This window comes from Solea senegalensis, linkage group LG7 (genome assembly GCF_019176455.1).
Source record: "Solea senegalensis isolate Sse05_10M linkage group LG7, IFAPA_SoseM_1, whole genome shotgun sequence".
Taxonomy (NCBI): Eukaryota; Metazoa; Chordata; class Actinopteri; order Pleuronectiformes; family Soleidae; genus Solea; species Solea senegalensis.
The window spans coordinates 15,499,099-15,524,213 of NC_058027.1; the positions used below are offsets into that span (position 1 = coordinate 15,499,099).

General features: G+C 40.3%; 2 protein-coding genes across 4 annotated transcripts in view; both read left to right on the forward strand.

Moving 5' to 3' along the window:
* The window catches only part of map2k5 (mitogen-activated protein kinase kinase 5), a 63,363-nt gene extending 58,086 nt beyond the window's left edge, over window positions 1-5,277 (forward strand). Inside the window, exons 22-23 of one of the 2 annotated variants that reach the window (XR_006360757.1) lie at window positions 85-266; window positions 1,091-5,277. Coding sequence is in view for 1 of the 2 variants with exons in the window: in XM_044030156.1 (XP_043886091.1) it covers window positions 85-195 (111 nt within the window). In the remaining variant the exon portion in view is untranslated. Of the gene's footprint in view, window positions 1-84; window positions 560-1,090 lie in introns of those variants that run through there. The other variant, XM_044030156.1, reaches the window with a different exon arrangement.
* Window positions 5,278-14,878: 9,601 nt separating this feature from the next.
* Window positions 14,879-24,910, forward strand: skor1a (SKI family transcriptional corepressor 1a). Of its 2 annotated transcripts, none has more exons than XM_044030154.1 (8): window positions 14,879-15,170; window positions 16,252-18,091; window positions 18,625-18,700; window positions 18,808-18,897; window positions 19,065-19,127; window positions 19,975-20,049; window positions 20,508-20,582; window positions 23,880-24,910. In XM_044030154.1, the coding sequence occupies exons 2-8, from the start codon at window positions 16,262-16,264 to the stop codon at window positions 23,975-23,977; spliced, it is 2,307 nt and encodes a 768-aa protein (XP_043886089.1). In that variant the 5' UTR covers window positions 14,879-15,170; window positions 16,252-16,261; the 3' UTR covers window positions 23,978-24,910. The 2 variants fall into 2 exon arrangements, with proteins under 2 accessions (XP_043886089.1, XP_043886090.1); XM_044030155.1 differs by having other exon boundaries at window positions 23,883-24,910.
* Window positions 24,911-25,115: the final 205 nt, after the last annotated feature.

The window sequence follows — 25,115 nt, forward strand, 5'->3', positions numbered from 1 at the left end:
TACTGTATTACTTTGATGTCAGACTGACTCACCGTCGTGTTTTCTAAACAAGAATGATTCAAGTGTCACTTTTCTCTCTTTCAGGATCATCCCTTCATCACGCAGTACAACGATGGCAACACGGAGGTCGTGTCGATGTGGGTTTGTCGCTGCTTGGAGGACAGACGGTCTCAGCAGGCTCAAGGGCGCGTCTGACGGGAGTCCCCACGATGGACCTGGACTTTCGATCCTAAGCCTTGGACACTAATCAAAGTCTTCAGGATCAAGTACGTCCATATGCACTGTACAAGTGTGGCTTCATGTACATGGACAAAACGAAACAAACATCTGTAAAATGTGTTACTTTTACGCGAGTAAGTCTGTATTTAAAGGCACTCGTGTGCCCTGAAAATGAAGTGAATGTGAGTCTCTGTGTCTGATGAGTGCACAGAGATCTGAGCTCTCTTCATGTCGCCAGCTGCAGCTTTATCCGTGTGTGTTTTGGGAGCATCACAGTCTGACGAATGGAGACAAACTGTCCTCCTTTACTGGACCAGTGACAATAAATGACTTAAAAGCACCGCGATACACTGGCACAGTTGTGTTCTGCTTTTTAAGGATGGCGCCTCTCATCACCGTCTTGTGCTTTACTGTTGACAGCCCTCGAGTGATTGTTAAGTTTTTTGCCTGTGAGTAAATGCCCCTGTGTGCGTGGTTTTCCACTGATGTAAGCAAAACTATGTTGTGCCTGTACTTTTGGACCCCGCCTTTAACTCAAAAAGTGCTTTAAAGAGACATTATAATTAAGACAACATTCAAAATAAAACAATAGGAGACGACGTATAAACTTCAGTATTGTTGCCGAAAACCATACGGCAGTTGCATCATCAACATGACAACCACAAGAGTCGATCTAATTTGGATCATCATTCACTGTGACGTAAAGGTCAACAGGAAACAATGCACACTAGTGTAATACAGCTTCACCTATGGAGTTGTCCGATTGCCTGTCTTAGTCGGACTATGGCCTTAGCTCAATTAAACTGTGCATGTAAACGTTCTGATTGACACCAATTTAATTTACTTTATTGACCAATTGTCTTTTTGACAGATTCCTTTTCTAGGTTTCTTTGCCCTGAAGGAAGGTGTTGTTGCCAAAATGCAGTTGTATGAAGAGCAGGTGTGATGGGAATAGACGAAGATGAAGCTGTGAGACTGTAACCAGAGCTGAAATGTCTTTCTCTCTCAGATCATTTCATTTACAGTATCCTGAAAGGTTATTGTGGAATTAATGATCAATAACACCCAAAAGAAAATCTGGATACTTTACCATCAAGCCTTTATTGAACCAGTTTTAGGTGATTTTTAGTTTTTCAAGAAGCTGCAGAGCATGGATGCTAAAAGCTGCTTCGCTTTGCTTAGTTTTGATTCAGGGAGTAAAAGCTGTTCTCCGATGACCCGAAGCGTCCGGATGCACCGTATCTTACAAATACATCAGAGCTGTGTTTAAGCCCAAGACCATTTAGTGTTTTATAGACGAGTAGTGGGTTTTTACAGTCTTATCGTTTGACTCACAGAAGGGCCAAACGGTGATTTAAGGGCCGAAGGTATGTGCTCCACTTTCTTGGTGTTGGGAGTGGACACTGATTTGTAAGTTTTAGTTTGGTGAATTTAAAACAAGCACCACATTTGAATAGATTTTTGAGGCTAAAGACAATGTGTTTATTCCAAAGCCTTTTCATCCTGTTAAAGGTCCAGTGTATAAAATTCAGGTTAAATTATATGAATTTGGTAGAAAGAGTGCCGTTATCTGATTGTATGAATTGTTGTTTTTCATTAACCCAAGAATGAGCCTTTTATATTTATATCAGAAGCAGGGTCGGCTCTACAGAGACAGCCATTTTGGACCGTAATGTTTTACAGTAGCCCACAATGGACTAAACTACTAAATTTCTTTTGAGTTGTCATGGTAATTAAAGTCTACATAGGTTCTCAAACACACTTGAAGGGGAAGGGTGAGGGATTTTCCGCTTGCATCTTTACCACTAAATGTTGCAGGATTTTCCACACTGTACCTTTAAGCAGCACTGCAACATTACTGAAACATCAACACTTTATTATGTGTTGTCAACACTCATCTGGAGGAAGCAGGGTTTCTTTATTTTTGAACTTTTATTTCCATTTGCACACTCATGCCTGACATTGAACGCAGCTGGCTGAACTGTTGGAGAGGAAATCTGCTGAAGCAGTTCTCCACTTTTGTTCAGCAGCTGTTTGTTTTTTTATCCATTAAGAATAAGAGAAACTACAGACAGATGGAATCATAACAGGAACCATAACTCTCCCTCTCTTTATGAAACACCATTTTTCTCAGTTTAAATTACTGTTTTATCCACATCGTCCCCAGATAATCCTTTACTCTCTGTACAATGCAGAGCCGTTTTATATTATTGGATTGCTCTCAGTGAGATCACTGCTGAGGTAAAACAAATGCAGTGCAAATAACACCAAAGATCAGTGACAGGCCAAATGGTGAATTATATGGATTTGTCACGACTGAGGGAAACATAATGGTTGAAGTGAATAAAATGAATTGATCTGACCTGGTGTTTACGTGCAGCTGGTGAAATGTGTTGTGCTTAAGTGCAATTAAATCCCATTACTTCCACAAAGGCACAGTAAACAAAGCCTACAGTGGAGCCGTGTTCATTGTGAGCAGTGCTGAAAGCGAGTGTAACGGCGGTGCATTAGCCTCAGCAGCAGCACTATTTTATTTTATTACCTGGTCCGATGTGGTTGTATCATATGTTGTTGTGAAAACAGAGTTCCATTTCTGGGCTTTAACTGTAAATCACTCAAACATCCGCTCCATTAAGTCATTAATAACCTGTTGAGGTTTCTGTTCATTGTACATGTCCTAAGCTAACAGGTCATCATTATTTTTGGAACATTTAATAGTTTAATAGCTTATTTCCAGGGTGAAGGCAGGAGAGGCTTGATTCTAGTGTTCTGAATCTCTGACTATCATGGAGTTGCACACTTCTTTAGGGCTGCAACCATTATTAAATTCATCGATTATTAATCGATGATTAGTTGTCAACTATTTTAATGTTATTGTGATACTTTAATGTTATTTTTTTAATAAATTGAACAAGTTTTCTGATTTTTCAGCTTCTTAAATGTGAATATTTTCTGTTTTCTTTGTTCCATATAACAAAGAAATCATGGTTTGTGGACAAAACAAGACATTTTCTGGTTTGTGAAACACCAACCAACATTTTTCACCCTTTTTGGACATTTTATGGACCAAACAAACACTTGATTAATCGGAAAAGTAATTGACAGATGATGAAAATAATCGTTAATTGCAGCTCTACACTTGCATACAATGTATGTACCCACTCACAAAACTTAAATCTCCTTCCCACAGTGGAAAAACCAACAAACCTGGCTTGTGCCTGCAGTGCTAATGGACACCACCGTCACCATTTAAGTCAGTTTTCCAGTCTGTCGTTATAATTTGCACCATTCGGTAATGATCCAATATTGTTCTTTTGCTTCACTTTGAAATGGGGACTTTATGAAAGACATAAAAGCTGTGTTTCCATCGAGTGGAACGGTTCAGTTTTGTACAGTATGGTACATATTTATCTGCCTTTCCATTAGCAATAATATTAAAATAACCAGAGTAAAAATGTACAGTAAGGGCAGGGGTGGAGCCACATTTGTCGCCAGTGTTTCCTCAACGCATGCAGTCTATTTTCATACAAAGCTTGACGTCTTGTTGAAACAAACAGCCACAAACTGAGCAGGAAAAAAGATCGAGCACATGGATTACAGTAGCTTCATTCAGAGGTGATTTGAGCACACGTGGACACATTTCCCAGCTGCATGAGTTTAGTCCATCCACAGGACACATTGGAGACTGTCTCCTCATCTTACGCCATCTGTCCTGTGGCAGTTTCGGGATGTTTTTTAACCCGCTGATCGTATGCAGTCACAGTAGATGAAGGATATTTTTGTGCAACAGTGGGTTGTGTGGGGAAAATGTTGGTTCCATAAATGTCTTTAAAACAAAACAATAGAAACAATTACATCACAAGATGCATTTGAAGGTTTTGATAGAAGCTAGTAAATGTCAAACCAAAATGTTATATAATATTGACTAGTTGATAAAGCATTTTTAAGTTAGCACAGCCTGTGTCACCCGTCTTGTTTTGCTTGTTTATCAGCAGTGTGAACACATTGATCCGGCGGTTTCTGTCCGCACGGGTCAGAGGAGTTTATCAGGTTACAATGTTGTGTGCCTCTCATTTTGTCCTCGTCTACATCAGACCACCTCATTAGTTCTTTTTTTTTTAATTGAATACTTTTCCACATGCGTGACATTTGGCTCTTATGTCACAGCTGTCGTGTTTCAGTTTGTGAGGTTTACACTTGTTGGGGTTTATGAGGCATAGGGTTTTTTGTATGAAGTTTTAGGAAGCAAGATGTCAGGGCCCAGTGTGTAGAAATTGAATACTTACCTAATAATTACCTGAAAATACAGAAGCGTTATATCAGTCATTCACAGAGACTGTGTCAGGACTCACAGTTGGGTTTCACAGTCACCAAATAAGCATGCTTTTCTGAAATAATGTGCATAATCTTAGGTTAAGATTAAGACATGAATTTATCAAACTTTGAAATTGAATCATAATAGTCGTGATCTATAAAAAAAATCACACTTCTTTTACTTGTATCACATTCCTACTGGACAAAAAGTAATTTAATCCTGAGTTAAAACGGGTTTTTCACCAGTGGGAGTGTGTTAATCTGCATTCATTCCTGGGTATTTATCAGCTTCTGCTCTGATTGTCATTAGAAACTGGTGAAACAATGTCTTCATCTGCTCTGTTTTTGCCTCTGACATTTACTCAAAATCCTCCACACTGGTCCTTTAATATAACGCTGATCATTAATAATCTTCCAAATTTGAAGATTCCTGCATTTGTGAAAAAATATCAGTGTGGTTTTTCCAATAGATGCACAATATATATATATACATACTGTATATACTCTGTATTTTATATTTTAATTATACTCCTCTAATTCTCACAGTGGGTAAGTAATATTCTATCATACTGTTAGTGCATCTGAGACAGCTGCCTGATATGAAATTGGTCGTAAATGTAACTAATGCAAATGCAGTCAAGTTAAAGCAATTAAACGTGTAGAATAACGTGTGTGTGTGCCATGTGGCCACTTGCTAAAATGTAAAATTAAACCACAATTAAAAGAGTATTTCATGTTTCTGAACAGCTGTTACTGTACAAAATCTTTTTTTTATTATTTTTATCATTTTTTTTTTATTTCTGACAGCTCTCTCTCTCTCTCTCTCTCTCTCTCTCTCTCTCTCACTGTTCCTGTTTGTTCCTGCATAACCCTCCAAAGCATTTAGTCTCAGCAGAAATATTAGTGCTGTGATGATACTGGCTCATTATGGCCTTTACTGTAATTGTCTGTGTTGGCACTTACTCCAACCCACACAAATAAAATAAAATAAAATGCATTTAAAAGTCATTTGGGTACTTTTGAGATTTTGTTTGTTTATTAAAAAAAAAATAGTTTTTTTTTTTCAACACTTGAGTTTGATCTATCACTGATATTGTATTGTAGAGTAACACTGTGTTATTAGTTTTGTCAAAATCTCCTTCATAACTATCTATACAATAGAACTGAATCAAATTGGGACCTTGTGACTGTATCAAAGACACATCAGCATGTTATTAATTCATTATGAGTATGATACATTAGAAAGTGTGACTCATTCTTAATTCAGGGTTCCCACCACGGGTCTTTGAAATACTGAAAGTCTGAATTTAAAAGAAAAACTTCAAGAAAATCACGCTAAATAGACATTCTGAGCTAGATGGAAGTTGATATTTAGGTAAAAGTCTCTCATGTTTGTTACGACGCCACCTACTGTTCCAAGCGCCCTGCATTGCTTGATGTCGAGTCATAATTACTAGCGGTGTTGTGGACACTGTCCACTGTCCCTCTCTCTCCGCCGTTGACGTGAGATTCTTTGCAGAACTATGAGCGAGTCAAGTGAAGCAAGAGAGAGCAAATGACGACGTGATGCCAGGGAAATGATAATCCCAAGATCTCTGTCTCGCCAAAGAAAATGACAAAGACTGACTTTGACCAAGATCCCAAGGACAAGGTATTGGAGGAAACTGGTCCTGGAAAATCCTTTGAATTTGATGTCATCCTAGGTGTCGGAACTCTGTTCATTTAAATCTGCAAATTTCCCAAAGCGAGTGGATGGATTCCTGTTGTGAACTGAGCGACTAAAGACCGCTGACTTCTTGGTAAGTTTGCGTCAATGTAATGTCCAGCACAGTATTTGTGCTTCATTTCAATATCTGATCCATGTGTCTTTTGCAATAACTACTCTATCCATACTGCATCTTCACTCTTTTTGACATTTTCTTGCAGGGGGGGCTAAAAGGTGGTCTTTAAAGGCAGAAGAGTCCAGCTGCAGTTTTGCAGGTCCTACACCCTCTCATTCATTCAAACCACGCCCAGTATCAGTATCAACATCATCACTAACTGCAGCCTCTAAAACCACTGTACTGTTAAATCAACACCTCTATAAAACAGTTTTCATTATAACCTTTCATGACGGTCTGTTTTGTGTTCGTCTGCATTAGTTTTAGCTTTTTCTCCTCTGAATGAGCAGCTTGATGTTTTCATTAAAAGTATAATAATAAGACTGGGGTCAGCGTCTATGCATGACCACGGCTCGTAGCGCCTTTTTATTAATAGCTAAACATTTGTATGCGTCGCTGTAGAATGACTCAAACCTGTAAACACCTTGCTGTCATTAGGTCACCGATAATTTGCATTTCATAATTAATCTCAGTCAACCTTTGATTAACGTCAGCCTTGTTCGTAGTTAATGATTTGTGCCTTAGCTTTTGGAGAGTAATTTAAAGTACACAAACACAGTCCAGTAAGAAAACCGTGTTGCTTTTTCTTTTTTCCTCTCTTACAGCATCAAGGACGTACGTTTTCTTTTCTCCACAGGTTCTCTGTATACTCTATACTCTATACTCTAATAGCAGCGAGCCTAAATAAGCCTGCACATTTTGGAACGCTTCCCAGCCCCTTACACTGAGTTACTTCCTAATCGATAAGTGCATTCTTAAGTCAAGTTGAGTTTACTAGAGGTGCTAGTGTAAAACACTGACATCTTAACACCGTTGTAAGCTCAAAGCTAACGGCAACTTGCAGTTATTTAAAAAATAAAATGTGCACAAAATCCCTCTCTGCAGCAGCTTCTGAAGAAGAACAAGACCTTATATACGACAGTTCTACCCAAACATTTAGACACGTGTGGATATAGGTTCTCTTGTTCTTGTGTCCCAAAATGACATTTACTGTCCTACAACACTACATGTGTGTGTATATATATAACTGTATGGACACAGGTATCGGGACGCCTGACTATTGCACCAACACAGCACTATAATCTCTGCTCTATTAACAGGTGTGGACAAGTACTTCATCCATAGACACAAAAACAGAAATACTACACACACGTCACTTCAGGCCTCTGACTAATGATTTAAGTGTGTTTTTTCCAACTAGGTGTCCACATGTGCCAACATCCGTGAGGCTAACTGGTGTCACATCATTTTGAAGGTAAGTGTTTCTGTGTGAACACAGAGTGTTTTAAACGATTGACTATTTGTGTTCAGAGATTTGCAAAAATAAACGTAATTTAGAAAGATATTTGACCGTAGACCATGTGTAAGAAATGGAAAACAAAGTCTTGTTTCTCGAGGGTCTTTCGAGATTTTCTCAAGAGGCTTTGAGGTCTGACCGGTGCAGTGGCAGTTTTGTAAGCACAGAGTTAAAATTTTTTACAAAATCGACAACATATTCCATTGGGTTAGCGAAAATATTTGCAAGTTTCCTTTTTCTTTAGACTTCCTTTCAAAAGAAGCCAGTGGAGTCGCACCCTGGTGGCTAACTGCGACTTCAATCATACTTCCTCTGCTTCACTTTATAACTTGAGTCCTTTTCTTAAACAGTATACGGTCTATGTATCATATTGTTGATACAGGTGCTTCATGGTTTCCCAAAAAAATTGTGCCTAGTTTTTAGTTTCGAATGGTTGGAATTCACCAACCGTCCGATGGTTACCGTGGCCACGGCCAGGAGTTTGTGCATTTACAAAGTGTACAAATCACCAAAATTCAAATTCAAAGTTTCCACCCCTGGCATCATGCTCAGGCCCTAATTAAATAATAATCACCTTATCACCTTATCTCTGGCTCCATCTTAATCAAATTTCACTGCACCAGTGTGTGAAGTATATGTGAGGAAGAGAAGGATGATTTCTGTAATTTTCTGTAATTTAAAGTGTTTTCTCAGGTTGGTATAAAAGGTTTGAGGACCACTGCTCTGTGGTCAGGTGAACAGTGTAGTATACATGCTGCCAGGGGGGCGTTACCCTGGTTCAGCTATCAGAGCTTTATTGCCACGGGAATGAAAAAAATATCTATTAGAGGAAAGAAGCATTCACAGATTGGCCTTAACTTTGACCTGGCGTATGAATCCCTCCTGAAATTGTACCTCATCACAAAGACAGCACTGACTTTAGCTCAATGCTGAATAATGGCAATATTGATCTTTTCATCTCCTCCCATAAAAGATGTAAATGTTAACAGAGATGTTTATAAAGTTAAGTTCAATTAAGAGATGTTTGTAATATTCCCACCTCAGAACAGAAGTTAGCTGTGCGATATAAAGGAACGACTGTGAATGAGGGACAAAAGGGAAAAAAGGTTATTGTATAACATTAAATTAAAGTGTCCAAAAGATGGAGGGACACTGCATTCACCCTGAGCCATTGAATTTAAATGACATTAAACAAATTAATATTTACCCATGTCCTCTCTCTATGCAGATGTGAAGCCTTCACAGCTTTATTGTGTCGCTCCGACCTTGTTCCGCAGTCAAAAACCTCGCTGATGTTATTTATACAGGATTCTGTTGGAATGCCAGCTATACATCTATTGACGGCCCCATTATTTCAGAAATTGTATCCAGCATAAAGTCATTGGAAGACCCTGACACTGGCATAAAAGCACAGTAGTTTGTCTATGAGTGTGAATTATCCACCGTTTTTAAAGGCGTCTCAAACACGCCTAACAAGAACAAGTGTGACTCCAAAGCTTGTCCACACTTGGATATTTTATGATTATTAATTCCCCTCTGATCGTAAGTGAACGATGGCTCAAGCTCAATGATCTTTTGAGTGAGCGTTACCTTCACCCCACGCCACCGATATATTATACAACAATCACTCGGAGTCAAAATGCAGCTCATGCTTGTAATTCTGCATTTGTGTAGTTGATTAGAGGCGGAGCGTTTGCAGCAGATATGTTTGAGTTTGTGGTTTTATTCTCGGAGGTGAGATCATTCCCATCATTTTGACTTCTCATGTAAAAAGAACTAGAGTTTGGGCTTGGGACGCTTTTTTCTGTCCAAACCAAACGCGAACCTGACGTTTAGTTCTGTATTTTTTGTCTTAGTCGGACACAGTTAGCCTCGGTTACCTTTACATCCATGGGAAGCAACTACTACACAGATGCAAGTGGTGTGAAGTGGATTGAACTTTGGTACGCCCTGGACAGTTGGCCAGTCCATGGCAGGGACACATATAGAAACAAACAACCATTCAGCCATTCACTGTCACATTCACACCTACGGTCAATTTAGAGTGACCAATTTACCTAATCCCCATATTGCAGGTTTTTGGACAGTGGGAGGAACCCGGAGAACCCGGAGGAAACCCACACACACGGGGATAACATGCAAAATCCATGCAGAAACACCCTCGTTCCAACCCTATCCTTTTTTGCCCTAACCCTAACATCACCTGTGTATTTGAGTTGAAACATAGGTGTTCAGTGTGTTTCAGTTGGAGTCTGACAAAAACAGATACATGTGAATGTAGCCTTGTTTCAATGTCTAGGGCCCTAAAACGCACTGAAACGCCCCTGCCCTTGCAGCACAGGTGCTGTTGCGGTGCCACAAACGTTTACCGTGACATGTAAACGGCAGCGTCAGATGATGTATGGCGGTGCTCGGTGTGACCTATAGCGATAATATGTCTGGAATGAGAATTGTGCAGCTCCATGATCTCATCTGGCGGGCCTCCCTCCCGGATATTGACCGCGCATTGTTTGGAGATGCGTCTTCATTTCTGGCAGCGCGCGCGCGCGCGGGGACACGATCCACGCACACGCAGCCAAACTCCGCGCTGAGCTGCAGCGTCTCCTCTTTTGTATCGGCCCATGACCCTTTGTTTTTTGTTGTTGTCCCGACTTGATTAGCGCATCAGGAGGCGGGACACGCACACAATGAGTGTCCAGCCCTGTCCACTGTCCTCTTATCACTGTCCTGTAATTAAAATGTCACCGTTTAATTTTCCAGCCATCGCTTTTCCTCTCGGCGGAATTTTTCTTCCAATAAAAAAGTGCAATCAAAATGCTCTTTACACGTGAAAAAAGAAAGATACTGAGAAAGCGTTAAAGAGAGAGAGAGAGAGGGAGGGATCAATAAGCGCTTTAGTCCAAGAGGAGGATTGATTGGTCTCTAAAATGGGATTTATAAGGGTCATGGTTTTATGTGGTGCTGATACAACTGTTAATTATAAAACATTTGGCCTCCGTTGCTGCTGTTATTAAACCTGTTCCGGTCTCTTTTTTTCACTCTACAGCATTTATGGAAAATAACAAGCACACGTGTTTATGAAACAACAACAACAACAATGTAGTTGTTGTTTGTAAAGGCAATCATACAAACCAACTTGGACCTATACAGCATATTAAGCAGTTAAAAATGAACAAATAAAAGATAAAATGTAGAATAAACCTAATAAAAACAACTTTACTAATATGTGTGGTGACTATAGATGCCTGCTTAAACAAATAGTTGAACAGGTGTACCTAATAAAGTGGCAGGTGAGTGTATGCAGGGCTGGTCTAACATGGTTTCTGATATTTTTGACGACTTTAATATAACATTATGTAATCAATCGCATATTCTTCTCCCTAAATCACATTTCAGACATTTATTTTTAAAGTAATTCTGAGGAAAATCCATACAAGGTCAATTAAACACGTGCCGAAGTATCCACAGAGACTGCAGTTTGGATTTAAAAAAAATAAGAAATATGGGGGGAAAAAGAGGAGGAGATTAAGAATAGAGTGTGTTTTGTGAGCTGATTTATTTGCTATATAATCAAATGTTTTTGTGCGCAACAATCTCCAGTCATTTACGGTAAAAATATGAAATGTAAATCAAACGCTTATTAAACGTTAACCTCTCTTGTCCACCGCTGCTAAATAATCCAGCAGGTCCTGGTTCAACTGCAGAGCTGGGACTCCTAAAGTTTTAAACCTGCAGCGCATGAATATTTCAGTTTAAAGGTTTGTTTAAACAATCGCGCGCATATCAATGAGGCCGCGGGTAATTTGTCTCCAACAGTAATAATAAAGAGCTCGCCTAAAATTACCGCTGAAACGTCTAATTAAAAACCTCGTCGCTGCTGATGCGCACAACGTCAGCTCACGTTTCCCCCGGAATAAGGAGCGACAATGGCTGCATTCAGGTCGGCGGTCTAAATAATTAAAAAGAGACGAATAATTACAGTATAAAATTGTAATTATTGGCGGGAGCTGCGGGGGAGAACTGTTTATGGTGAAAGAAGAGAGGATGAGCCGAGGATCAGGTTCAGCATCAATATTACACAGTGTTTAAAAAGAAAAAAACTAAACAAAAAGAAAAACAAAAAAACACTGATGAGCTCAGGAGGCACACACACACACACATATATATGCTGCTTCATACACAAACACACACACACACACATATATATACTGCTTCATACACAAACACACAGCTTCACACACTACCCAAACACACTGCTACACACACAAACATATACACACACTCATCGTCTCACATTCAGCTCACACACTTAGATGCACACTTTATGTAACACACGTCACACAATCTGTATACACACATCAGCTCACACGCTTCCTACACACTCTTAAATACACACTCACGTCATGTGTCCGTTTATCTGTCACTTTACTCAGGACAAACTGTGTGAAACAGTACAACACAGGTAGATCAGTCTGTTTGGAGCATAACTCTCTGTTTTTATACAGTATAGATACATTCACCAGTCACTTTATTAGGTACACATGACACCTCATGAAGTGACAGGAGAGGCACCAGAAGCCCTTCTTCTTCTTCTTCTTCTTCTTCTTCTTCTTCTTCTTCTTCTTCTGCTGCTGCACACACTTGTTCTAACATGTGTTGATTTGAGTTACACTTGCCTCTGTGTCCTCTAGCCTCTTTTTCTTTTCTTTTTTTTTTAACTTGTCAGGTCATTGTCATCTGACCTCAGGCTTTTCAAAGCTATAACCCTTCGTGGATAGTTTCTCTTTTTCAGACCATTCTCTGTAAAACTCTTGAGATGATGTATGTAAAAAGCAGTTTCTGAAATAATCAAACCAGCCTGTCTGACACTAACTACTTTGTCCCACTGAAAGTCACTTCCGCTCACTTTGGACATCAGCAGGCCATTTAGATCATGTCTTGTGAGTAGATAAGCAGTTGAACTGGTGTATCTAATAAAGTGGCAAGCTATCTGTCTGTCTGTCTGTCTGTCTGTCTTTGGAGAAACGTCCCAGTTAAATTTAATCGATATTGAAAATGATTTACTAGGAATAAATGTTAACAACCGCTGCTGTAAAATAAAACCCAATTTTTACAAGGTGACCTCTTCCCCGTCATAATTTTGTCGACCACTAGGTGGCATTGTGATGACAATGATGAGCAGATTTTGCGTAAATATAACAGAATAGAATAGAAAGGCTTTATTGTCATTGTACATAAAATACAGCAACAGTTGCCGTGCTGTGCCTGAATCTAAAAACTGATAAATAATAAAACACACACTTTCACTCATTCACTACAATCTCACTAGTACCTGGTAAATTATACTGGGGTGTTTAGCAGCAGTGTGTCATTATTGCACATAAGTACAGGGAATTATTAGTATTTTTAGAAATTATAATACTATAAAACAGATACATTTTTATTTTTACTTTTAGTCTCAACTAACAGTGAGATGGAAAATATGTTAAGTTTGTCTATTGTGGGCTACTGTAAAAACATGATATAAAAGTCTTGTTCTTTGGCTCATGGAAAACATTTTATTTTTCATTTCTGCCATGTCAAAAATAATTCCAAACTGTAGAGTCAGTTGGTGGGGGCCCACAGGAAACCCATGACCCTCTATGATGTTAATCCGGCCATGAGGAGTGAAGAAATCTTCTGTTTTATTTCATAAACATTCTGAAATCATTACCAACAATTTAGTTTTAATCAACATTTCCACCATAAATACAAACATTTGAATAAAAAACACCCACTGCAGGTTTATTTTATTCATAACTGGATTAAACTATTTAGATTATCAGTCATAAATAAATGTATTTAAGGCAGCCAACTGTCTTCATTGACTTAATCAATGTACAGTATTGAACAACAATAATAATAATGTTAATCAATTGCACATAATTCAAATCAAACCGAGTTAAATTAAATTAAGTTTTAAAGTGCTGTAACAGCTACAGACAAAAACACAGTGTGACAGAGTGTGCGCGCGTGCGTGTGTGTGTGTGTGGCCTGAGGCATCACCATCAGCTCATCCCATATTCACTACATTTGAATCATCACAAAGCGCCTGAGCAGACAGAGAGAAAAAAGACCAATACAACTAATAACAAACGCTTCGGATTTATTTCACTCACAATCAAAAAGCGTCTTTTTTTTATTTATTATTGTTATTGTTGTTGTTATTGTTTTTCTCCTGCATGTCTTTCTTCCCCTCTGATAACTCGTGTTCTCGCTGCAGCAGCGACCTCGGATTGATTTGTGTGCGTGTGCGCGTGTGACTCTGTGTGTGTGCGTGTGCGCGTGTGACTGTGTGTGTGTGTGTGTGTGTGTGTGTGTGAGAGAGAGCCCATAACAGATGGTCATGTAACTTGATAAATGAGCTCGGGCCTTTTGTCAGTCTCAGTCTTGTTGCCTCTGTTTGTCACTATATCCGCTCCTTAATATACACACACACACACACACATTCTGGTCTGCGCGTGATGGGATATGGAGAGCGCGTGGACCCCAGTGTGTGTATGGGGTCATCAGGACTGGGGGTTGTCTCCTGTATGGTCCGTCGTCACTGACAGGGTCACAGTTAGTGTCCTGTCTGTTATGACTTCACTAATGTCTGCGGTCATCTCTGGTGATGAGTCATTTACGCGTGTTTGTGCGTAAAGGATGCGTAAAAGTACATTTACACTGTGTGTGTTTTTGCGTACATACTTCATTTTCTCATGTGATTTAGTCAAAATGTGCTAGCAATAAAAGTCTAACCATTTTTATTTTATTATATTTAGATTTTATTTATCTTTATTTTTTACATCTGGCACCGTGTCCTTGTATTTGTTTCCTTTTTATAACCTTTTCTGGGGCATAAATACTGACCTTGTCAGGACCAGAAGACCTCGTCTAGACCAAAACCTGGTTCTACTGAGGCAGAAGCTCATTTTTAAATGAATTGGTTGAGACTTAAAATTTGAATTGAGGATTTGGTTGAGGTTAGTCATCAGGCTTTGTTTGGGCTGTGCAATTGTCCTGAGAAGACTAGCTGTGTGTGTGCATGTGTTAGTGTGTGTGAAAGAGAGAGAGGGAGAGGGAGAGGGGGAGAAAGAGAGAGGGAGAGAGAGAGAGAGTTGTACCATGTGCTCGGTGTCTACACGCCACTCACCTCCTCGGGCTCTGACAGGATGGAGGTCCTGCGCGCTGCTGCCGCCTCCTGCTCTGAAATAAACTGAGATAAAGACTCCAGCATCAGCAGCATCATCAGTAGCAGCAGCAGCGGCAGCAGGTCAGAGTTTTTCAACACCTCCTCGTCTTTGCTCATCTCTGCTGGACTCACCGGGCCCTGAATCCACATCCACATCCAGCGCTTTATATCCACATTATTCATTATTTTCCGCACCACAGAAATCCCACTGGACTGAGTGTGTCGTCTGTTTTTCCCCCAAGAGAAGGTATGTTCCTGCTGCTCTTTTTTATCTGTATTAATCACTTTATTTCACCCTTTTATTTTTATTTTTTTTTAACTCTTTCAAACTGTCACAAAATGTCTCACCATCGCACTAAAATTGCTGGTATTAGTGATGTAGGAGGGTAAATTAAGGGCCGCGGGCTGTTTAATGTGCATGTCAGCGGCCCTGAAGGCAAAAAAAAAAAAAAGTAAACAGGTGCAGGTGAATGTGACATCGACCTGCTTCAACCTCATTCCCCGCGACTGGCTGAGGCTAATCTGCCGCAGAAGCTTTAATTATATATAGGGCTAGTCTTTTATTAACAACGCGAAGAGAAGACGCGCGCGCGCCTGGATCTGTGTAATTATCAGGAAAGCAGCTTATGTTGTTCTTTTCCTCTCTGCTAAGCGCATTGGGCTGCGTTTCCACTCTGTCCTTATCCGCGTGTAAGGATCTTATTCCGACTCTTAAGGAGTCTTCCAGCCGTAAATGCTGAGCTGATTGTAGAGATAAGGGGAGAAGGAGGAGGAGGAGGAGGAGCAGAGAAGAAGAGAAGAAGAGAGAAGTAACTCAGGGAATAAACTACTGGAGAGGCCGAGGGATTAAAGCATAAACGAGGAATAATTAACACGGACTCGTTTTAACTTCTGAGTAAAAGAAAACCTGCTGCAAAAGTTAGTTACATTTAATTAGTTTTCACAAACATTAATATTTTTATTGTTATTATTATTATTTAAAAAGATATACTATTATATATGTAACTGAGAACCCTCTGGGGACATTTAACATAATTTTCTATGTAAATGATGAACGAAAATTAATTACTTATTTATAACATTTATTATACAGTATATAATAGTAATAATATTATAATAGCAATGTGCGAGTATTTTGTATTTTTCATATTTACCAGGATTTATGAAACGAATGTTTTCTCAATCTGCCTATTTTTAAGCATCACAGTTTGTTAAATATCGATTTATTTACTTGCATTTTAATATATGAAAAAATGTAGTGTCACTTTTAATTTTTCTTAATTAAATAATTCACAGTTTCTGTGGGCCTTGATTTATTTTGCTCACAGGCTTCCAGGGATGGAGTCGATGCCCGGACAGCTTCGAGACGCGGGACGAGACGTCAGCTCTTCCCCGAGTTCAAAGCAGGACGCGCAGAGCTTCCCAGATCCACGCTCCCTCAAGCCGAACCAAGTGGGCGAGACGTCCTTGTACGGGGTCCCCATCGTGTCTCTGGTCATAGACGGGAAGGAGAGACTCTGCCTGGCGCAGATTTCCAACACCCTGCTGAAAAACTACAGCTACAACGAGATCCACAATCGGCGCGTGGCTCTGGGCATCACCTGCGTGCAGTGCACCCCCGTCCAGCTGGAGCTGCTGCGGCGCGCTGGGGCCATGCCCATCTCCTCCAGGCGCTGCGGCATGATCACCAAACGCGAGGCCGAGAGACTCTGCAAGTCCTTCCTGGGCGCGCACGTCCCTCCAAAGCTGCCCGAGAATTTCGCATTTGACGTGTCTCATGAGTGCGCGTGGGGCAGCCGAGGCAGCTTCATACCCGCGCGCTACAACAGCTCCAGAGCCAAGTGCATCAAGTGCACCTTCTGCAGCATGTACTTCTCCCCAAATAAGTTCATTTTCCACTCGCACCGCACCCCGGAGTCCAAGTACCTGCAGCCGGACGCGGCCAACTTTAACTCGTGGAGACGCCACTTGAGACTGACGGAGAAAACGCCGTCTGATGACATTATCCACGCGTGGGAGGATGTAAAGGCCATGTTCAACGGGGGGAGCAGAAAGAGGACTCTGCCCATGAGCGGCTCAGGAATGTCCTCGTCGATGAAATCACAGGCCGCACAGTCCAGTCTGGCGCGAACCTCGTCCCCTGAGATTCCCCGCAAAACTTTACGCTGCGACGAGGATCAAGGGAATAACAATCTGACTTTGGCGAGCAGCGCGCGCAGCTACCCGGTCATCCCGGTGCCCAGTAAGAGCTTTGGCATGCTCCAGAAAATCCCCCCGCCTCTGTTTCCCCATCACCCGTTTGGCTTCCCCAGCTATGGACTGTGTCAGAAAAAGAGCGACGGTGTCCCGGATGCCAACAAAACCACCGTGTCAGGGATGTTCTGGCCCGGCGCTAAAGACGCCCTCTACCCCGCGTTCCCCATGTTCTGGCCCACGCCCGCGGGCCTCCCCACGCCGCCCTATCCGGGCTCTCCACCTAAACCTCCCGCCGAGCTGCCGGGCGTCCGCCAGGGCGAGCTCGACCTGTCAGACCAAAGCGACCGGGGCGCAAACACACCCAAAGACACCCCGCACCACCCGCATAACCACCACCACCACCACCCGCACCTTCAGCAGCAGGACAGCGGGGAGCGCTGCTCCAGCTCCCAGTCCTCCTCCACCAGGAACGACGAGGACAAATCCGGGGACGAGACCTCCCCGAGGAAAATCAGCTACATTTCAGCCTTCAGGCCAGTGGTCAAAGACGCAGAGTCCATCGCCAAACTCTACGGCAGCCGGGACACTTACAGCGTGCGCCCTGGTTATCTGTCCCCGGATTTTATCAGCGAGAGCTCCAGTTACAGATCCATATCACCGGACAGGGACAGCGTAGTGGACGAAGACGACGACCCGGACGTGGACGTGGAATCCAACCGAGGGCAGGACGACGATGACGAGCCCATCCGGATCTCACCTGGAGTGGAGCACCGTGACTCTCCTGTGCCGGACCGGGTCTGTGCAGGTGCTGAGGAGAAGCAGCAGGAGCCTGGTGCCTCCAGCCCCGCAGCATCAGCAGCATCAGCAGCAGCATCAGCAGCAGCATCAGCAGCAGCATCACCGGAGCACAGCGCGCACTCCGGGTCATCAGACGAGGACAGACAGATGCGTAATGGCTCCCCTCTTCATGAAGTAAGATTAGATTAAATGAAAGTGAAATGATCCCCGTGGGGAGAAGTTTGATTGTCGCAGTGGTGGAGAGAGAATATGATCAAGAGTTTTTACATGACAATGTAATCAAGAACAAGCGAAGAGGAATAATAACTATTAAAAAAAATATATATATATAATTATAAAGATATAATAAATGGACATATTTTATTTGTCTTAATCGGAATGACCTATCGTGTTAAAGACGGTGTTATTTAACTATCCTGCTGAAGTGCTATTGGGCAAGACTGAGATCAAATAAAAATAAAAAATCACTGGAGTCCACTCTCATTTGTACTAATGTATCTGCACTTTTTTCAATTAAGCCTCTCTCTGCTTTATCCTGATTTATTTATTTATTCATTCGCCACATTAGTGGTTTCCATTGAGTCTCAGACTCCCCTGAAACGTCCCAGGCCCCCCAATTATATATTATGTGAAGATCCGCGGGTTAAATGACACATAATTGGTGCGCGTTATTGTTATTAAACGCGATTGTGTGACTCATTTCGCAGGTGTACGCGCATGAAAGGGACAAGGAGCCTTCGCCCTTCGGCTCCACGCGCTCGAGCAGCCCCAGCAGATCCAACGGTAATTATTACGCTTTATTATTATTGTTTTTGTTAAAAAAGGAGCTTTGATGTTGTTGTTCTTAACAGAAGATTTTTGTATATATATATATGTATATATGTGATCAGGTGGTCATGAGATGCAGAGTCAACGCTCATCATCGTCATCATCATCATCAGCAGCAGCAGTTTATCAGGAGCAGAATAAGGACAGACAAGGTCTTTAATTAATTACTCTTTTTTTTGATGTTGTTTTGTGTCATTAATTTAAAATCTAGCCTCTCTGCCTCCTGTAGCCTCCTTCATGTATGACAGAGAGAGAGAGACACACACACACACTCGCCTTAATTGTGGGTGTAATTATTGTCATTTGTGTGTGTGCGCAGCGGATGGAGCTTTACGCATCGACATCAGTGTGCATGAAAGAGACCTGGAAAACATGGCTAAAGGTAAGAGGCTGTTCCTCAACATCAAAAGAGTAATAAAGGAGAGAAAATGATGGCAAAAATATATACTTATCTGAAGAGGTTATTCCCCCTTTTTTCGTTGTCATTAATTCATTAATGTTGGGCTGAAATGAGACCGATATCCATATAATTTAATTAAATATAAATTCATTTTAAAAATGTACAAACCTCGAATTTTACTGCATTATATTCATTTTAAATACACACATTTTTGGACGATTTGCACCCCCCAAAAACGTGAATTTACATTTTTTTGTGCATGGGCCCGGAAGTGTTTTCCATAGTTGTTAAACCACTTAATCACGAGACGTGGGGGTTTTGACTTATTATTGTAAGAGGAAATCGTTTAGAGGCTATTAATATTTTAAGGAACAGAGCCATAACCCCGAGGCACGGCAGCTAATTATTTTACAACGCTTGGAAAAACCCCGGGACTCCATTATTATCGTCTCCAGCTCCAGGCAGTGCATGGCAATTATACTGTGGCAGCGCGCAAAAGGAGAGCAGTGGAACGGTTGTGTATCGAGATTATATATATATATATATATATATATATATATATATATATATATATATATATATATATGACTATATAGTGTGTGTGTGTGTCTGTGTTTATGTATATATATATATATATGTGTGTGTGTGTGTGTGTGTGCGTGTACCTGAAGTGGCTTTACATACAGAAAATCAAAACACATCATAAATGGAATTAAATGTATTATTTCGTTGGTGTTTTTTGCTGCTGCTCCTTGGTGATGATGATGATGCGTGTTAGTGTTTCAGGATGAATAATATCATTTATTTGTATATTTGTTTTGCTTTGCAGAGGAATTACAGAAGCAGCTTGTGGAGCAAGTGGAGCTGAGGAAAAAGCTGGAGAGGGAATTTCAGCATTTAAAAGGTAAGATTGAATGGAACACTAATGAAATGAGAGGGCTGCACTGATTCATCAGTTCATTACCAAAAATTAGTCTCCACCCATTTTTGATCATCAGCTAATGTGATTTTTCAGCTTCTTGGATGTGAATATTTTCTTCCGTCTTTGCTCCATATAACAAATAAAGAATCATTTTGCTTTGTGGACATTTTATGAAACCAAATAACTCATAGATTAATAATAATAATTTGTCATGTTGTCAGATTACAGACACACTAGATAATTGTGGAATAACCCCATTGAAATGGGAATAACAACAGATAACGAGAAAACACAATAAAATAGTACATTTGGGGGTTTTTGAGAGTCAAAAATCACACACACAGTCGCTATTTTTGTCCTTTAAAATCCACTGCCATGTGTTTAAATGTGGGTGAGTTTGCCTCTAATGTGTTTTTTATTTATTTATTTATTTATTTCAGATAATTTCCAGGATCAAATGAAGCGTGAGCTGTCCTACAGAGAGGAAATGGTCCAGCAGCTGCAGATTGTCCGAGGTTGGTGTCGCTCTAAACTCTGTAGATTTTGACTGTAGTTAAAAAAGAACAGAAAGAAAAAAATCAATGCTCTTTTAAGTTTAAGTGAACAAAAACAAAAAAAAAGGAAGAAACAAAAAACAAACAAACCCAACCACAGGCTTTCTAAATCAATGTGAGCAGAACATGCTTTTTAAAGGCAAAGTGAAAGGAAAAGTGACACTTGCATATTGAAATATTGATAATTTTCTGTCCGGGCCTTTTTCCTGTAAACTCCCCCCCCTCCCCTTTCTCCTTTTTTATTCTTCCTCGTGCAGTTGAGCAAAAATTTTCAATTATTACATTTCAAAAGGTGAAACTGAAACCACATTGTTTTGTATGCAAAGGTTATTTTCTTCTAAATCATGCTCTGGAAAATTGAATAGACGGACCATTATGTTAGTGCTGTATCAGTTACATGCAGTAGACAGCAACTAATGCCACCCGTTAAAGGATTGGTTTAATGTTACACTTGTTTAAATACAGGGTTCAAGTACACACAGGGGTCACTCTAAATACCATAGGGGGCAAACGGCATACATTACACTCCCTCGCTTCACATGCTACAGAAACAAGCAGCTCACCTCTTTCTTTATTCCTTTTTTAATTTATTTTTATTTATATATTTTTTATTTTTTGATAGACACTTTGTGCAGCGAGTTGGACCAAGAGAGAGAAGCTGAAAGGTCATTTTATCTGATCATGGTCCAAAAAGGAAACATGCATACATGCCTTAGAAAAATCGAAATATGCAAGTGCTACTTACTTTTTTTATATATATATATGTGTGTGTGTATATATACATGTTTTTATGTATATATATATATACACATGATTTTACATATCATGTGACTAATTCCAGTAAAGACTCCATTAAAGGGTGGGTCCACGTAAGCAAAAGCAACATTTTCAGGTTCACTCGAGCTGCTGCAAACAGTTATTCTGTATTTCCTCGATTATTCGATTAATCGTTTAGTCCATAAAATGTCAAAAAACAAAATTCTCAAACCTGAGAATGATTCAGTTTGAATGTTTTCGGAAAATATTCACATTAAAGAAGCTGAGAAATTAGAGAAACTGGTTGAAAATCCTTTACAAATCATCTTCACGAATCGTCTGTCTAAATAGTTGATGATTCATTTAGTAATCGATTAGTAATCGTTTATTCGTTTCTCCCGCATCACGGTTCACGTTTACTTTAAAGAGACCACGACAGGGAGGGAATTAAATATATTCTATAGGGGAAAAAAAAATAAAGATTTAACAAAATGTCCTTGTTCCCACATCACAACATGATCAGCATTTTCAAACTTGCTGAAGTTAAAGTTAAATTAAAGATATCAAGGAAATAAATGGCAAATGAATCAAGATGTACAAGGAGCATGTGGCTGAGGCTTCACTGACGTCACCTCTGCAGTCTGCAGGGGGTTCTTTATCTGGATTTGCCAAATTTGAAAATGTTGTGGATGGAAAATCAGTTGAGTTAAATCATATTTCATTAGAATAAGTGTTGGACTTTGTTCCACTCCATTTACATTGAAGTCATGTGACACTGTTTGGACTGAGGAAGAGTCAGAGCTGCAGTCGCTGGACCGACAAACTGAGCAAAGTGTATACACTCATTTAATTTGTCAAAACTATGTAACCAGTCATTCATCCACCATTTTGTGGCCCTGGTTCTTTTTACAGGCAAGTCCATTTTATTTAATCATAGATGATAAACAACAATGGCAAATGAATATTATTATGTCATAAGTAATAATATATAAAAGAAAAGGCTCGAGATGACACTCTGAACGCAAACATGTTGGATTTGCTGTAAAAGAAACTAAAGCAAAAAAATGTAAATTGCTGTTGTCACTTACGAAATGACTAACTGTTCATCAACTCGATCAGGTAACTGACGTTCATCATGCTTGAGTATCGTAGACTTCAGTAAAACAGTTTCTTCTTCAACTACATTAAAGCTGTAGTCTGTAACTCTTGAATGTGACCGTAAAAAAAAAAAACATTGTCACATGACACATTCACTCAAAGATGATTCATCAGCTTCACACGTCTCTCTCTCTCTCTCTCTCTCTCTCTCTCTTCGTGTTTCGTTCTCGTGTCGCCCGGTGACATTCCCTGCGCTGCACACAGGAAGTGACTCGTTTTATGTCAAGGCAGACGCAGGCGAAAGCGACGTTAGTGAAAAAAGAAAAGAAACTAAAAGTCCACTAAAAGTTTCAGAAGCTGCTTTTCTTTTCCTTGGCTCGTTTTATGAACTAAAAAAACAATCTATTTCATGACTTCTGCACAATTATAGCTGCTCCCAGTTTCCAATATGTGTTTATGTAGTATTTCCCTTTGTTGAGCTCATTTAGAGTCTCTTCTGTAGTGAAATTAACGTCATTTATTCATACTCATGTCACAGCAGATGTGGACATATATATTTTCTGGTTTGGTTTGGTTTTCCATTACTATAGTACCTCCTTAATGTGGGCGGAGTGCTGGGTAAGAGTCATGAGCGCGAGGAATCAAACCGAACTGTAGATCAGTTAAAAAAACTTTAAAAATCCTGAAAACATGCGTTCATCTCCAACATTTAGCAAAGTAAATGTCTAAAATCTCAATATTTAACAGAGGAGTCTAGTGTGTTTAGTGACAGTCTGTGCTCCGGTCATGCAGGAAGAACTGAACTAACCTTTTTAATCAACTGATTCTAATGATTCAGTTACACCAAAAACAACTGCTTTACAAGTCACGAGGTTGTGTGCTTTTGTGTCGCGTGTAAAAGGTTTCATGCAGCCGCGCTATGCTGACTCTGCCTACTTTGAGGAGGTGCTATAGTCATGGAAAACTTACCAAACCGTGTTGTGAAAAAAACGTCATTGCAGACGACAGTGAACCTCCGTTTCTGTAAAACCTCAACGCGGCACGAGTCAAATCACAAATCTGGAGGTATATATGGGAATTCAGATCCCTGGTTCCTTCACTCAGGTCTGATAGTTTTGCTTGACAGAGACTGTCTTCAGATAAAGGACGCAGCAAACAAATAATGTCCCATTGTTTCTACTCAGACGCAGAATAACACCATCAACAACAACAACAAATCCATGAAAAGTTACTCACTGCAGCTTTAGTCCCGCCATAGAAACAGTCAAACAGACACATGAAGTGTGCACATGTCGGCTGTTTTGTCTCCATTTAAGAGACAGATTCATTCAACCATCATTTGTGTCAAAGTGTGGTCTAAATTCATGCCTGCATGTCCTCACTGGTGGACTCGTTCCTCCCCAGAAGCTCACGACGCCCTTCACCATTTCTCCTGCAAGATGCTCACGCCGCGCCAGTGCACCGGAGGCTGCACCTTCAAACCGCCGCTGCTGCCGCCGTAGCGTCCCGGCACGCGTCTGCTGCTCCTGACCTCACCTGTCCTGACCTGACCTGACCTGACCCCTCCCAGAGAAACACGTACACACACTGAAAACACAAACACACACAGGTCCCCCACCTTTGAGAACTCTCATGTGTTCACCTCTCACCTCTCACCAACCGAAACCTGCTGTACAGACACACACACTCGAGGTTTTCTTAGCACTGAAAAAGCTCGGGAGAGAAGATTCCTGAACTCTTGAGTGAAAGACCTGGGATTTCCCCTAAAAACAGTTCATGTCATGATCTGACGCTGCAAACGCTGCAAACCAAGGAGTCTCTGAATGGAAGAAGAAAAACATCACTATATACATATACATAGATATATATAGATATATATATATCTCACGTGACAATGTGCAATGGCTTGTATCATTTAAAAAAAGAAAGAAAAAAAATGTATCTCATTATTTACCTTTCTCTTTTATTTTCTGACCTTGTGTTTTTACACTGTGTCTGTGTCCGAGGAATTATTATGGTTTAAGGTTATTTGTAAACACTGCACTTTAAATGGGCAACATTTTTTTTTTGACCAATGGCCGTCGTCGTCGTCGTCGTCGTCCTAACACCAAACTCTCGGATCCACACGATTGTGAGCACTTAGCGCCCGTTCAGGTTTTGCGGAACATTTTAAAGTGAGTTGACGGTTTAAAAAAGAAAGAAAAAGAAAAGTGAGACATTTGTAGTTATCGTGTACAGTTTACAGCGTTTGAGTTCAGATCCCATCCCCATGACTTTCTCCGTTTCAGGGTTTTTTCTACCATCGCGTGCTTCTGAAACTAAAAACTTAAAAACAAGAAACCAAAACTTTTTCTTATCATCTGATGGTCTTTTTTGACTTCTGTATAAAATACATGTAAACTAACGTTCACACTGCTGCATTTTTTCCCCCCCTCCTCTGGTTTGGTTTGTAATTTAAACAAAAACAAAAACAAAGAGTACTTAAATAAAAAAACAACAACAATAATCTGGTTTCTGACACAGTCTACACATCCTTTCATTTGTATGTATGTACCCATGTCAATATTAATAAAACGTGAATCTACTTTTCTCTGCTTTATATCCTTAATCATTTTTCTTATTATTGTTATTTCCAGTCTG

What these genes read in the sequence shown, in the direction of transcription:
- skor1a (XM_044030154.1), top strand. Translation starts at nt 16,262, where the DNA reads ATGGAGTCGATGCCCGGACAGCTTCGAGACGCGGGACGAGACGTCAGC. An exon ending in GCAGAATAAGGACAGACAAG is followed by an intron (nt 18,898 to 19,064) that starts GTCTTTAATTAA and finishes GTGTGTGCGCAG; the next exon opens with CGGATGGAGCTTTACGCATC. An exon ending in GCAGCTGCAGATTGTCCGAG is followed by an intron (nt 20,583 to 23,879) that starts GTTGGTGTCGCT and finishes GTTCCTCCCCAG; the next exon opens with AAGCTCACGACGCCCTTCAC.